At 37.2% G+C, this 16,138-nt stretch overlaps 1 protein-coding gene across 4 annotated transcripts in view; it reads left to right on the plus strand.

Annotated features, from left to right (window-relative positions):
• Window positions 1-9,699, plus strand: part of WAPL (WAPL cohesin release factor) — a 76,088-nt gene extending 66,389 nt beyond the window's left edge. For all 4 annotated transcript variants that reach the window (XM_030031009.2, XM_030031004.2, XM_030031011.2 and 1 more), the window contains 8 exons: window positions 201-277; window positions 1,488-1,663; window positions 1,971-2,086; window positions 2,806-2,967; window positions 4,253-4,460; window positions 5,641-5,729; window positions 6,764-6,859; window positions 7,236-9,699. In XM_030031009.2, the coding sequence (XP_029886869.1) occupies window positions 201-277; window positions 1,488-1,663; window positions 1,971-2,086; window positions 2,806-2,967; window positions 4,253-4,460; window positions 5,641-5,729; window positions 6,764-6,859; window positions 7,236-7,301 (990 nt within the window). In that variant the 3' untranslated portion in view covers window positions 7,302-9,699. The remainder of the gene's footprint in view (window positions 1-200; window positions 278-1,487; window positions 1,664-1,970; window positions 2,087-2,805; window positions 2,968-4,252; window positions 4,461-5,640; window positions 5,730-6,763; window positions 6,860-7,235) is intronic.
• Window positions 9,700-16,138: the final 6,439 nt, after the last annotated feature.

Genomic DNA, 16,138 nt, shown 5'->3' on the forward strand with positions numbered 1-16,138 from the left:
CTTCGGTGCCACAATTTTGTGTGATTAATTACAATGTGAAAACTCTAAGGAAATATTGGACAATGATAAGTGAAAGTTTACACTGGGTAATAACCAAGAAATGTGGAACTGAATGAAGTGGGGTTGTAGTGGAAGGGAATGCTTCTCTTTCAAGGGAAAAAAGTCCCATTTTTAATATTATTTTCTCCTCCTCTTTTTAGGTAACTGTGCATAATCCAGAAAATCAGAGCTATCTGATAGCATACAAAGACTCGCAACTCATAGTTTCCTCAGCTAAGTAAGTTGTAACAAAAAGACATTTTTGCAGAGCACTGCACGATAGGGGGGAAAAAAAATTGTTATATCAGAAGATTCTGGGAGGAAAACCCCCACAATTTCCACTGTTGCTTTTCATGAAGTAATGCTAAAGTTAATTTAGATGAGGGTATAGGTAACTACCTGAGTACTACCAATATGTAGTGCTGCTATTGTAGGTTCTGTGGAAGCTGCAAACTGTGGATTTGGCTCCTTCTATACCAAATTAATATGAACACGGAAGAGGGTAGTTGGGAAGCTACATTTATTTATTGTGTTTTCATTATGCTTAAGTGTTTACTGAAATGGAGTGTAACAGAATTGACAGTGTAACTAAGAATTGAAATAGTGAAATTATGTTCTTAGCTGTTCTCCCTGGCAAAGATGCTTGTAAAAACACCACTAACCCATTTATCAATCTGGGTGAGGCCTCAGCTGACTGGCAGAGATTGTACCCCTCTTGTAGTGCTCTTCATAAGAGAACAAATTCAGCTGATAATTTGACTGCAGACCTCATTGGAAACATAATTTCATGGTTGTAGGTTAGGTATTTTGAGCATTTCTTTAAATAAAAAAAAAAAAAAAACCAAGCCACAGTTTACTATGCTATTTAGACCAATATATATTTTTGACATTTTTAGTTTTGTTTGTGATTGAAATCTGTGTTGTTGGTTTAACATCAAAGTAATGTCATGCAGTAGAATCATGCCTGTGGTCCAGTAGTGTTATGAAATTAAGGTTTTACTGCTAGGAAGTCACATGTCATTTATTTATTTCTTACAGAATGGAAATAGCTCTGAGGGCAGAACAAGAGAACATTTAGATAACGCTGTCAGAATAATGTTTTGCCTTGATGGTCAGAGGATATGAGAGGCTGGGTTAGCAGGGAGAGGAGATATCTTCTGTAAGACCATGTGATGAAGTTGGAAAGAAAAATTAACTTTTGCTCTTGAAATCTCAAGCTGATAAAGCTCTAAGCTACAAAGCTTTCCTGGTTTTTGTTTTCACAATTTCAGTTGAGCTCTTAAAAGATTTTATAGGTGGTCAGTTTATTATCTCTCCCTACAGACTGGGTGTCAGAAAAATTCTTTATAAGCTCTGTAGTTGAGGTTTTTTTCTTGGTGAAACAAGTATAAAGGTGCAATGTCCTGTATGTTGTGGAGGTAATTTTGTTCTGCATCTTCTCCCTGCAGAGCACTGCAGCATTGTGAGGAGTTAATCCAGCGTTATAATCGTGCTGAAGACAGTATCTGTTTACCAGACAATAAGCCTCTGCCTCACCAGAATGTAACTAACCATGTGGGTAAAGCAGTGGAAGACTGTATGAGGGCCATCATTGGCGTCTTGCTCAACCTGACAAATGATAATGGTAAAACAAAGAAACTTTTGCATATTCTGTGTTAAAGCATCAAATAAATTGCCCTTTCCTTATGCTGATTATGGTTTTTCCATGTACAATGCAATAAAGCAGTTATGTATGGTAGATGCTTGCTTTACAGTAATCACTAATTTGTCTTTGCAAATTGGATGAGTAATTGCAAGTATTAAGTGTTGAGGTGTGTTTTGGCTAGGAGAGTCCTGCTTGTCTTTAGGGCCAAAAGGTTTTTATCAGTCTGCTTATGATCATGAAAATGAGTATTTTCCAAACTAAGCCTCTAAATTCTTTTTGTTTACAGAATGGGGTAGTACAAAAACGGGTGAACAAGATGGTCTGATAGGCACAGCTATGAATTGTGTGCTTCAGGTTCCAAAGTTCCTACCTCAAGAACAGAGATTTGATATTCGGGTGCTGGTAAGCTATTGTATTTGTTACATTAACATAAAATGATTTTCCCCCTTCTTGTGCATTTAACTACTCTGGCTCCAAATTAAGGAGCAGCCTCTATGGTTTTCATTGACTATATATGTATTTAGTGAGGTACTTAAAGAAGGTTTCTGTAAGGATTTGGTGGCTTTGAGCTCTAACCATTTTCCCTGTGTTTGGTGGGAAAAAGTGCACTGCTAGATGAACAGAGACTTAGCTGAATAAGTCTGTGAATTGTCTCATTTTCAAATGCCTTTTCAACTTTAAAAATATGGTGGATGTTATTGTTAGAGATAAAGGCTTTGCCAGATTTACCTCAGCTTGTGTAAAATGGGTCTGTGTGGCCTAAATAACAACAGTGAAATTGTGTATGTGAAGGGTCTTTTAAGACTATAAGCTGAAGGTTGGACACCTGAATCCCTAATCTATAAATGAAATCTCACCTTTAAAAATGTTTTCATGTTCAGAATTGGAAATATTGAGATGCCTGCATGCAAGATCTAGTATAGAGGAATCTCAGTTTTGCCTCATACTTCTTTAAATCCCAATCCCTGTGTCTATCAAACTGTTTCATAAAGGTGTGTAAGTAAATTATGTATCCTCAGAAAGATAATGCCTAAAGAAGACGTTTATCTGCATAGATGTTTTTTGCTAAATTATCCTTTTTTACCATGGGTAATCCTCTTTTGACTCTCCAATTCTTGCAGGGACTGGGTCTGTTGATCAATCTAGTAGAATACAGTGCTCGGAATAGGCACTGTCTTGTCAATATGGAAACATCATGTTCTTTTGACTCATTCTGTACGGGAGAAGGAGATGATAGCCTAAAGATAACTGGACAGATTGATGCTGTTCAGGCTTTAGTGCAGGTAAGAAATGTGTTTTTCCTGTAATAGTTACCATTTCTTATTATCAGACTGTCAAGGGGGAAGGGAGAACTCAGCAATGAAGATTTGTCATAATTTTTTTGTTTAGTGTTTTGAGTTATACAGCATAGTGGGGGAAGAGGGGTGCTGCTCACAGTTTTGACTTTCAGTACTGTACATTACAGAAACAGCTTTCCTGGTAAAAGACAGTGGTATCATTATTATAGACATCCAAAAGCTGCTCTCATGGTCCATAAAGCTTTCTCGTTCCTATACAGTTTATTGCTAGTTTTCTTGTTCCTGAATGGTTTACTTATAGTTTTGTTTTAAACCAGCTGTAAAAATTGTAAGCTACTCTTGACTAACATTCTTTGCTTCGATAGATTATTTTTGTTTTTTAAGTACTATCTTTTTGGGAGTTTGCAACTTTAAATTTAAAAAAAAAAATTAAGTATCATGCTTTATAAGAGCAGTAAAGTATGGACATAAAGACTGGGGATGTGAAACAGCATTCTTAAATGTTGTATTGACTAACTTGTTAAAAAAAGAAATCCACCAGTAATTTTGGTGAATGAGTTCCACTATGCAAACTAAAATAAAAGAACTGAAAGGAAATTACAGCTGTTTTATTTCAATTGAGATACTTTTATGGACACTTTTAGCAGTTCTTCTATTTAATTATGTGAAATAACTGTCCAGCAGCAGACAAAAAAAATCAACAATAAAACTAATAATATTAAATATCTTAATGTATATAGCTTGGCAAAGAAATATTTAAAACTGGTGGTTGTATGGCTTGGGAAGTAATTCACAAGTGCGCAGTATGAGATTGCTGGTTCTGTCACATCCTTGATAAGTCATTTGAAATTGCTGTTTCAAATTTTTGCTTTTTACATATCAAGGGAAAAGCTAAGAGAGCAAAGAGAGGATAGCTAGCATGAAAAGAAAATGAGGATTGGTAGAGAACAAAAACAGACAGGAAAATATGGCAACTTAGTCTTCAAGCTGTGTCTCAAAGAAAACGATTAAACATTTATGATGCCCAAGAGGAGCCTGCCGACTGGTTCAACACTGGGGAGGGAGGGAGGCCTTTTCTGTAGAGCACAGTGTTAGTGTTGGGATAAATTATGTTTTCCTTTGAAGAAGAAAAGGCTATTGTTAAGAAAAGTATTGAAGACTAGCTGTATTAAGGAGTGAATTGAGAAGGGGAAATAAACTTTCAAGTATGAATTCAATGTGTTTAGGGTTTAATTCATAATAGAAATTCTCCTGAAATTTTCCTCATTAGCTATTTCTTGAGCGTGAGCGAGCAGCACAGCTGGCCGAGAGCCAGACAGATGAATTGATTAAAGAAGCTCCTACTGCTCAGCATGATAAGAGTGGGGAATGGCAAGAGACAAGTGGGGAGATACAGTGGGTCTCCACAGAAAAGCCAGATAGTACTGAAGAGAAAGATAAGAAGGAAGAAGATGATGAAGAACTTGATCTTAATAAAGGTATGTTGTCTGGTTGTGATGACCTCAGAAAAGGCAAAGAACTCCCTGATTGCATATATTCCCACCTTGTCCTCTGCTTCCTATCTCCATGCAGTCTCTTGGGCCGAGATTTCCTTAGTGTATCTCCCAGGTGAAACTGTTACAGGTCCTAAGTAGGAGCATTTCAGAGCTGAAGCATGAGAAGTGGAAGAAGTTATGCTACTTTTTATTTTCTTAGTAGTACCTTCTATCAGTTCCTTCTGAAAAAAACCCAATAAAACAAAAAACCCAAACCAAAGAAACCAAACCTGGGGATGTTCTGTGTAAGAAATATTCTGGAAGGGATGGCTTTCAGGCCTTTATCTTGTTCTTCTGAAACAGTCCTTGAAAGTTACCTGCTTAATTTTGTTTCCCAGGGTATCATGACCCATTCTTGTTTCATGCTACTTCTAGGTTTTCCTTTCCTCCCCTCCCTGTTTCCATGTATGCTTCTTTTGTCCCCATCTTGTATGCGAGTTCTCCTCACTCCATTGGTGGTATCTCAGGTACCTGGGTAATACCTTGATGTGCTGCATCTTTGGTAGTTTGTTCCAGGAATTTGAGTATCTCTAAGCTGAGTTATGTAGGCTGTCTCTGGAAAGTGTATCGAGTCTGAAACGTCAATCTTTCTTGTTTAATCGTCTACTAGTAGGTGCAGTGTATTACTTCTAATAGTGTTTTAATCTTCTAATAGTAGGTGTGGTATATTACTTTCTCGAACCTTGCTTTATATCCTTTCTCCTTTTTGTAGCTCCATCAGCCGGTGTCTGCAGCTATTTGTGGTTTGCCAAAAAATGCTGTGAGCCGTTAGCAAAAAGTGCTGTGTCTGTTACCCTTAATACAATAATATCACATGAAACATTTATATTTGTATTTTGGTGTGTTAAGCATACAGTTTGTACATTAAAATGGCAATTAATCAAGTACTATACAATGAAATGCGTTGAAAGCGAACAAACACCATTTTTCTGTTCAAGAATGTGCTGCTGAGTTAGTAAGTGCGGAGTTGGTCTGATTCTTGCCTCCTGAAGTCTCAGTCCAAAAGCTCATTTTGTTTGAGAAAAAAGAATTCTGAAAAGTGATAATGAAAGATTGTGTTTGAAGCAGTAAAAGATACCAGCTGCTTGGAGAATACAATACACTCAGTTGTCTCTCTTTACAGCTCTTCAGCATGCTGGGAAGCACATGGAAGACTGCATTGTGGCCTCATACACGGCATTGCTTCTAGGCTGTCTCTGCCAAGAGAGTCCAGTAAGGGAATAAGTCAATAACTTGCTCTTAAGTCCAATACAATTTTTGGTGAAGCAATAATTTGCAGTATTTAAATCGTTTTTTTTAAATTAGGGTTCGATGTGAGCTAGTACATTGATGAAGCTACACTGATGTATATAGTTTTGTGAACAGTTGCCAGAGGTATTGCATCCAAAACAAATTTTCTGAACATCAGTATGTTTATCAGAAACAGTTGGAATTGAATGTTTAACCTCTTCCACCTCTCTCCTCTTTGCTGTTAGTCTTAGCCAACAAATGAACTTACTTCAGAAAGGAAAAGGAAGATTGGCTCACCTGTTCTATAATTATAAAAGCTTGCTTTATTTTTCAGTAGTTTCAGTAAGCAAGTTAACATCAGAGTTGTTTATTCTTTCTTATCAGTCTGCTTTATTTTTTCCTCCATTGAAATTACGTGAAATTGTGTAATAGAAGGCTGAAGTTAAAAATATGGAATTTGAACGGCTGAGAACTTCATAAACTCTCCTGTCAAACATATGCTCTGATGAAAATGAGGTTCAGACCTGCCTGCCTTCAGGCTTGTCTAAATTTACCATGATGGCGGAAATGGTGTTTAACATGCTGTTCTGTACCTCTTGACTGATTGGCTCCCATACAATTTTAGTGTTTGGAGTAATACTGACAATAAGTTCAATAATCCTCAACCCTTACCAATTATACAGGGAGATTCCTTCCATGTCAGGAGAGCAATCTGGTAGGGTTTTTAGTTCTTGATGATCTTGTAGGTCCTGGGGAGGTCTGATGGTAGTAATGATCTTTAATGAAAAAAAAACCAAAACAACAACAAAAAGATTTTAGCAGTTATGTTTCATAGAAGCATAAACACCATAAACATATGAGTATTGCTTAAGAGAGACAAATCGTAGAGATGACAGCAAAAACCATCTTAATAGTGCTATGAATATACTTGTCATGTTGCATCTCACATGCAGAGTAATATAGTTCTGTGTTGGAAAAATATTTCCCAAATTAAAATAGATTGTTTTATTTCTTAGATCAATGTGACTACTGTGAGGGAGTACTTACCTGAAGGGGACTTCTCAATAATGACTGAAATGCTCAAAAAATTTCTCAGTTTTATGAATCTTACTGTAAGTAATATATATTTTAAATTGATGCGTGTAGATATTTTTGTAATTGTGTTTTCTGTTACTAGTCCATACATTTTTAGAAGCATTTAACATTTTTCAGTTTGAGTCTTTAGAAGAGCACAGGATGATTTTCTGTTTTTAAATACTGAAAACCCATCTGTTGTTATTTTGGTAGTAAATGGAACGAAGCTACTTTCATTCCATTTGATTGTGACTGGTCAGGAAAATATTTTTGAATCCTCTGCCTGAATCTAATTGCTTTTACTGATATGTAATTCTAAATACTAAAATTCTGAAATGAGCATAGCCCTCAAGTATTTTAAAGAGGTATTACAAATGCTTGGTTGTTACTTCTGTTTTCTATTACATTTTCCAGTGTGCTGTTGGAACAACAGGCCAGAAATCTATCTCTAGGGTGATTGAATACTTGGAACACTGCTAGATACTTAACTTCCGCTGCAGGCAACTCTAATGCTGGAGCTACCCTTAGACAAAAGAAGTCGTCATGAAAGAAGTCCTTGAAGGATATACCAAGAGCATTCATCTGTGTCATTCGTGTTCGGATTTTTAAGGCTACCTGGTCTCTTAACCATGCATTCAGCATTTTCTAAAAGACAGTTACTACATCAATCTGCAACTATCAAAAATGAGGGGAAAAAGGTTCTGAGGAAAGTAAATAAAGAAACCATGCTGTTTATGATGCAGTGCAGTATTTAAATATTTTTTGGCAGGGTTTACCCTCCCTATCTTTTTTCTTGCTTTGTTCGTGACAAGTTTCAAGGGGAAAAACTTGCTGCTGATAGTGCAACTGCTGTTTACTGTTGAGCCACTGTTTCATGCCAGCCAGGTGCAAAGGCAGCTTAGCTACTGAGGTATCAAACAAATGTTCTAATAAAGAAGTTCTGGACAGCAGCACCGCTCCTATTTGAGTTTAATTTGCTCTTGCTTTTTTATTACTAGATTATTCCAAAATCATAAAATATAAATTTTTAAATACTTTTGTGATTTTAACTACTGTCTATATTTAAAATTTGTTGGAATCCAAAGAGGCAAGGATTGGATAGTTTATTTTTTATACTGTTTTGATTGAAATTAGGTTGCTGAACTATTTCTCAGTTCTAAAATGATCATGGCCCATGTACTGTAAACTGATAGACCATAACACTTTGTAGTTCCAAGAAGCATGCAAACCCATAAACACACAAAGCCATTTGAGGGTATGTTATCCACAAAAGAAATAGTAACTGTAAAAAGCTGTGCCCTGTTTAAAAAAAGAAAGAAAAAAAAAAAAAGAAAAAAAAATGTTCAATCCCAGGGTAGTTTACACTTCTAATAAGCAAAAACTTTGAAATGCTGTTTTAATTTGTTTCAAGGAAGCACTCAAGATGTATTTTATAATGCTCAATACAAAGAATTTGGATGTTATAGGGGGAAGGATTTTAAAGAAGCTAAAACACCAATGGGGATTAATGTTTCCAGCTGACATAATCTTTCTATTTCATTCTTCTGTAGTATGACAAAGTTTAAATGCATACAACACAAAGCCTTAAATTGCTGATATAGCTAAGATTTTGTTCAGTCTGAGGTCTAGTTCACAGCAAAGCATTGTGTTTGAAGACTTAAGTGGAACAAAGAATCCCAGAAAATACATGACTTTTTTTTAACAATTTTTTTCTTGCACTCATTATTCAGACCAATGGAATTGGTAATTATTTTTATTAAGGTGGTCTTGAATATTTGCAGACTGTTCTGAGATCTGCTTCATTGACATTTTTAAATACCTGTATAGGTAGTTACATCATGTTATTCCATTGAATTTGTAAAACTTGAAGCCATAAAAATATTAGTTCTATGTATAATGAGGGGGAAATAACAGGAAATCTAACCTGCTTTTAGATCTTGTGTTATCTCCATGTATAAAGTTAAGAACTCGTGCTTTTGTATCAGTGCCAGCTGTAAATTTTTTACATACAGTGGCTGCCTTCTATGTCTTCCTATTTTTGATAATGCAGATTGTTGGGAATTCTGTAAGGAAGTAACTGATTAGCGGCAAAAATCCTATGTTGGTCATACTTTTTTGCGTTTTCTCTCATCACCTTCTAAAACTTAGTGTATCAGTGTAACTTAGAAAAGTTTTTGAGGTTGTATTCCCCTTTGTTTTAAAAAAAAAAAAAAATCACTATTGAGAGTGAGGGAGAAGTTATACGTAAATGATCTACATCAGGAGGAAATTATTGAATATTTTGCCCGTCTAGTTTTCTGATTTTGGAGATTTTCACTTGTAATGGGGTTTCAAATTAATTATGTAGTTTTCTGTGGAGAGATGGCAAGAGAAAATAAAATACAGATGTGATGATGGGGGAAAGCAGGGACAACTACCTTTCTTCGTTACACTGGTAATTGCTTGGGAATTGATTTACCTCAGTGTTTAACAGGTTTTTTTTTAAAATGTAACTAATTGTCAAGCACTGACAAATGCAGATTTTTTTTTTTTTGAGGGTGGGGGGAGAAATCACCCTGTGAACTGCAGTGCATTTTTCTGTGTTAGACCCTCAAATAACTCTGCATTAAAGGGTACTTGAGGCCAACTTGCAAATTAAAGTTTTAAAGTAACTTTTTTTCCATTGTAAATATTTGTGTAAATACTCTCAATTGGAAATTAGAACAGTAGAGTACTTTTCTGAATCCAATCCTATTTTTATTTTATACAGTATTTCTCAGCTGTGATCTTTGGAGCAAAAGCCAACGGCAGGAAAAATAGTTTGTACCAGTTTCATGAAGTATGTCTTTGGGTTTTTGTAAATAATTTTAACTCAAATAAAATTGCTACTTTCAATACATATCTTGTCTTTTAACATGCAATAAAACACTCCTCTGAGTGATTGCAGAAAGAAGGCAGTGTCAGGTAAATTGTTAAAAGGAAAAAAAAAAAAAAAAAAAAAAAGAGGAGTTAAAAATAATAGAGGAGCACCCTGAAGGTGGTGCTCTGTTTTTCACTGGTGTGTTGGGACAGCAAAATTCAGTGCCTGGATCTGAGGCTGTGGTCAGTCAAACCAGCTAAGCCTTGAAATTTTCTGGAGACGATGTGTTCAATCTCCTGAATCTCTTGATACATTTTGGAGTTCTCCACACAAGCTGCTATTGATCTTTCAGCGGAAAGGGCATGTAAAAACTCTGAGGAGCTGTGGTTAGATAACAAAAATACACAGAAGCGTAGGGGAAATGGGGCAGTTCTTGTTATGGTGATACTTTTCACATCATGGAGGATGTTAATGGCTTCTTTCTTCAGTGAAAAATGAGAAACTTACCATGAGCATTGCTCTGTTTATTAACATGAATGATGCTTTAATTTCAGGATGGATTTTTTTCCCATGGATTTTTTCTTAATTGATGCAACTAGATACAGGTACAATATGCAATAATTCATGAGCTGTAAAGCGAGTTGAATGTGATGTGTCATCTCATGGCCACTCTTAACAAGGATCAGCATAATGTAACTATTTCTGTGCTGTAAACGAATGTAACTGGAGTTTGAAATATGGAGCAGCATGTTATTAGTATGTGGCACTGTAGGAGGCAAATACAGCTTTATGTAAGCAAATGTTTTCCAAAAAAAAAAAAAATCACCTGGTAAAAGTATTTTCTCTTGGTTACTTTGTTGGTAGATATGTAATGGAAGCATTATGTGTGGATGCTTTGAGATGACATCAGCATTTTTGAGATTAACAGGACAATTGTGAAGCTTCTATAGAAGATTTGGGAGTCATAGCCTTTCACATAAATTATTTCACTTTCAGACTGTTTTGAAATGCATGATTTGCATAATAACAAAGTGATCTGGCATGATGTGTACAGCACTGATTTATCAGAAGCTTAATATAAAAGCAGGTAGTAGTGCTGGAGATTATTTCTCAAGCTGGCCTAATGGAGTAGTTCTTGTGCTGTCAGCAGATTGAGTCTTTCTGAGCAGAAGATTGGACAGTGATCACAAAGGTATAAAAGCTTCGTTCTTCCCCCTGAGCCGAGCAGCTGTGCCAAGCATGCAGCTGCAGTAGTGTGGTTCTGCTGGGGAACTGAATAATCACTGCATAGCCACTTCTGGGTGGAAGAGAATTCTCATACCAATTTTAGGGCGCTACATTTTTTAACTTTTTCTGTAACAGAATATTCTAACGGTAGTTTTTGCTTTTAACCATGTTTTCAGGCTCAAGTACCTCACTGGATTGATAAAGATGTTTTTGGTGTCAGATGCACTAGCGAGTATTCTGTCTGCCCTCATTTTTCCTGTCTGGATGTCAGTAATTCTTCCTTTGAGTAAGCAGAAGTCAAAGCATAGTTGGTTAGCTGGGGCTATTACCAGGCAAGCCCACCTGGCTTTTTCAGTGAAGTTTTTTGTCATTTATGTGGTACTTTTCTTGTTTAAAAGGCAAGGAAAACAAAGATGTGTATTGGAGCTCAAAAGAAAAAAGAGGACTTAAGTAGCTGCCATTCTTCTGCATCAAGCCCTTCCTTATAGGATGGCTCGTTAACTGGGTTTTTGAAGGTAACGACATTGGAATTTACCCTGAATCCTGCTAGCCAAGTGTTTTCAAAACCAGGCCAATGTAATTCTTGATGCTGCTGCTTCTCCTCCCCTGTGTAATATGTTAATTCGTCTTTGGGTAAAGGACACTACTGGATTCTTTTAGCTACATGGAACAGAAGCTGTTCGTACATATTCTTTTTTACCTGCCCTAAAGGTCCCCTGTCTAAGGGACTGTAACTTATTAAGACGTTTGCAGCATTAGTAGGTGCAGATAGTCTTACTGTAAATAAAAGCGAAACCATTATAAATAATGCAACTGCTTGAAGTCCTTATCCGAGGGTAGATTGATTTACTAATGCTATAAGGATCTTTATTCCAACTGTGAAAATTGAACTTAATTTGCAGTTATAGGTTAAGCCTTGGGTTGCCATGCTTGGTATGTGTTGTGGTTTAACCCCAGCTAGCAACTAGGTACCACACAGGCGCTTGCTCACTCCCCCCCCACCCAGTGGGATGCGGGAGAGAATTTGGCGGGGGGGGGGGGGGGGGGGGGGGGGGGGGAGTAAAACTTGTGGGTTGAGAGAAAGATGGGTTAATAGGACAGAAAGGAAGAAAATAATAATTATAATAGTAATAACAATAATAAAATTACAGTAATAATAATAAAAGGATTGAAACATACAAAGCAAGTGGTGCACGATGCAGTTGCTCACCACTTGCCAACGATGCTCAGTTAGTTCCCAAGCAGTGATCTGCACCCCCAGGCCAAGTCCCCCCAGTTCCTATACTAGGTGTGACATCCCATGGTATGGAATACCCCTTTGGCCAGTTTGGGTCAGCTGCCCTGGCTGTGTCCTGTGCCAACTTCTTGCGCCCCTCCAGCTTTCTCGCTGGCTGGGCATGAGAAGCTGAAAAATCCTTGACTTAGTCTAAACACTACTTCACAACAACTGAAAACATCAGCGTTATCAACATTCTTCTCATACTGAATCCAAGATGTAACACTATACCAGCTACTAGAAAGAAGAATAACTCTATTTCAGCCAAAACCAGGCTAGTATGGTATGTATGTTTGAGACAACAGGCACTTTCTGGTGAGGCAGAGGATGTTGTAAGGAGCCCTGGAAAAAGCAGTCCTCATTGGGAGGAAAGTGAACTACACTGGAGACTGCCTTAAATTTGAAAGACAGACATGTTCATATCTTTCACCTCTTGTCTTCTAACCCCAACTTTTCCTACTACATGTTGAACTTCCATTTCATCAGCGTAGAGGAGTAAAGGCCAAAGAATTTCTTGAGAAAAAGGAAAAGCTAGACTATTAAATAATAAAAAGAGTTGTTCAGGCAGTAGTACCTATTTCCTTTTAGGTCCACAGTGTAGACTCAAAATTCTGGTCTGTCTTAGGTGATCCAAAGTTATTTAGAGGAAGGTTTGTTGTTGGATAAATACTAATAACAAAAAAGTAAACTCTGCAGAGTAAAATCAGGTGATATGGAGAAGAGGACTCTTTGGAGTAAAGGAAAGAATAACAGGAATTTTATTTAGATTTACTGTTTAGTGTGGGAATTTTTAAGTTTCCTGTATTATGACAGAAGATTTAGTCGTGTCTCTGCATTTATTTTTTTTAAAGTGGGGAGGAAGAGAGTGAATCTGGAGAGTGGAGTGGCTTAAATTATTTTTTCATTCCATCTGTAATGCTGACCCTGTGATTGTGTCCTAGAACAACAGTTCAGTGTTGGTCAGGTGAGTGAGTAATAATAGTTTGTGTGTGTGTTGCTCTTTTCCCTGAACTTTCTAGCTCTGTCACTTTACCCTCTTAAGAGGATAAAATGTATTATCATCACTGAAAATGAGGAACAAAGACAGTGAAAAGAGCATGTTTTCCTAAGAGGAGAAAGATTTGAGTCAAAGGTGCACCAACGAGCTTATGCTTAATTGTGGAGATGAATACTTACCACCTGGATAAATATTTCTGTTAAAGACCGAAAGCAGACTTCTTCAACAGGTTCTTAACTTGCATTGATGTTTAATCAGTAGAAACCGAAACTTGAGAAAAGCTACAAGGGCTACAATTTGAAGGAAATAAAATAAAATAAAAAAAAATACTAGAAATAATTTTACTTTTTTCCAGCCAGTAATCGACTAAAGAAATTGTATTTAATTAGCCTGTTTGATGGGAGAAGGACTTGCGAATGTGGCTGTGATGTATGTCCCAGTGACAGTTGCTGCTGTTTGGTTTCCTTCTGCATTACAGAATTCTACCTGGTGGAAAGCAAACCTTGATGAAAAATATATGGGTATGTATGTGCATGCGCACGCGCACACACACACATAAATATATAGTTACTTTGTTGGCTGTTAGCTGTACCTAATGCATGAAAATCAAGGTGAAGGGTGTTACTGCAGAAGTTTGAATGAGAAAGGAAAGAAAAGAGTTGCTTTTGCATCAAATGAGACCATTCAGGAGCTATGCACACACCTTACTGCCTCCGGGAATGATGGCAAAGTTGTGGAACTTCGGGGTTTTTGTCATGGATGTGTTGTTGGCCTCTTATTCCAAACATCTGGCTCTTGAAAGCATTTCTGGGGCAAAAAGTTTTAAAATGTCCAGCCTATGTTGTTTTCTGGTCTGCTGTTTAATTTATAGTCTCTGAATGGAATTTAAGTACAAACCATAAGGAAAACTTGCAGTGAGATCACTTTGTGTCACAGCTTTACTGAGGCATGAATTTAGGTTGAAAAGGTTGATACTCAAGTTACTGAGCCTCAAAAAGTAGTTTAAGTAGTATGTTACATAAACTGCTGCATAACATCTGGTCATTTTGCTGGCTCATTTGGAATTTTTTGTCTTCATTCAACAAGGAATTTTAAGGCAGAGCTAGCTTATCCAAATTAAAAATGCCATTGTTTTTGTCTAGGTTGAAGTGCTATAATGAAATTATACTTTAGCAGCAGAAATGGAGCATTGTAAATTAAATAGAAGCAATGCAATTATTGTTTATAGTCTCCTTTGCCCTAACTATTTTTAAAACCTGGCAATAAATTTTTAATAAGAAAAATTTAATCTTCCTAATGGAAAAATCCGATTGGAATTTGTGTGCTGAGTATATTCATGCATATTGTACATCCAGTTTTAAAATGGAGCTTCATCTTGTAAAACAGCATTTTTTATTTGTGATACCTTAGATTACAAAGAGAGTCTTACAGAGGATTTTGCAAGAACAAATTTGTAGTTATTTTATCCCAGGTGATCATAAAATTTCTTCCTTTCTTATTTGGTGTAGGTTATAATGGTTCTTCAGGTATCATTTCAAATGTGAGACAAAACCAAGTATCATATAGGACTTCAAATGTCGTTTATGTTTTCCTGTAGAACATCAACTAAAATTGCTGGGTCAAACCAGTACTCTAGGTTGATTTGTTAGTCTATTAGACATCCAGTCTAGGACTGTAAAAAAAAAAAAAAAAAAAAAATCATTCTGTTGAGAGAACTAAATCGATTTTTATGTTCCTCACAATAAGACATAAATATATGGCTATCCTAGTGTTGTCGTACAGTGTTAGGAGGTTTATATGAAGATGAAATACACCACAACTGTAGCTTTATGTAACACTTGTGATTAGCCTTCAGAAGTTCTCAGGAGAACTGGTTTGCGCTGTTTGATTAACGTACATAATGTAGCTTCAGCTTTTTTAAATCTTCTGAAAATCATTTAGAATGTGCTTTGGTTCTTGAACTTTGCTAGCTGGGACCAAATTAAGTGGCTCTTGAACCAGAGCTGTCTACACAATCCTACCCTTCTCTGTGAGGATTTTCACTGGACACGGTTTTCAAAATGCTGAATTCAAAGCCTGAAGCTGTTAACCTTAGTCTGTCCTGCGTTATGCTGACGTTCTTTGAAGCTGAGCTCAGTCTATATACCTTTTTTTCTGGGAGAAACCCTCAGCAAATGCTCAGTACCTGCGTAGTTCTCAGCAAGACCAAAAGTCCTCCTACATCGGTGTGAGTGTGAGGTCAGACCTAGAGGAGGTTGGCTTGGGGAGGCCCATGTGGCCAAGCCTATGCACTTGAAATCCACTGAGCAGGGGCGTGATGCCAAATACATCCGAGGAAGCTGGCATGTTTATAGGGGTTTTGCTGAGGTCGCTAGAAGTGGCTGTCTCAAGCTCTGGCCCAGGAGCTCAAGCTGTTCACAAAGGAATGTGCAAGATGAAGTGGGGGAGGGTACCTGCTCAGGCTGTTTCTGCTGAATACCAGGTCTTGCTGATACCGGAACCCCACTGTGTGTTTCCTGGGCCCGACTTCAAAACCCACCTGGTTGCTGAGCCATTGCTAGGCTCATTCCAGTGAGAGAAGCACGCAGCACCATTGGAATGTACTTTCTCTCCTGGGTCTAGCAAAAGCCCCATGTATTAAGATGTTGGAAATGACACAACCAGAAGACCTGAAGGAGTTCTATGAACCCAGACTTCACTAACTACTGTCATACGTGAGATTCTACTTAGACTTTGTGAGTGTGGCTTGACTTCCCAAACAGGAGTTGTACTCATAGTGGCTTGACTTCCCAAACAGGAGTTGTACTCATAGGGAGGTGGAGATCATCTCCCTTTCAAACAGCATTTTAGGCATATGTAAGACAAGGATATCTGGAAGAGCAGGATTGTTCTGCACAGCCTTAGTCACTGTCTTAATTGATGATGTTTTCTCAACACCAGTAAAGGTCAGATTATTTCAGGAGTGTGTGGAGTTGTTG

The sequence above is a fragment of the Aquila chrysaetos genome, chromosome 11 (assembly GCF_900496995.4).
Source record: "Aquila chrysaetos chrysaetos chromosome 11, bAquChr1.4, whole genome shotgun sequence".
In the NCBI taxonomy this organism is placed as follows: Eukaryota; Metazoa; Chordata; class Aves; order Accipitriformes; family Accipitridae; genus Aquila; species Aquila chrysaetos.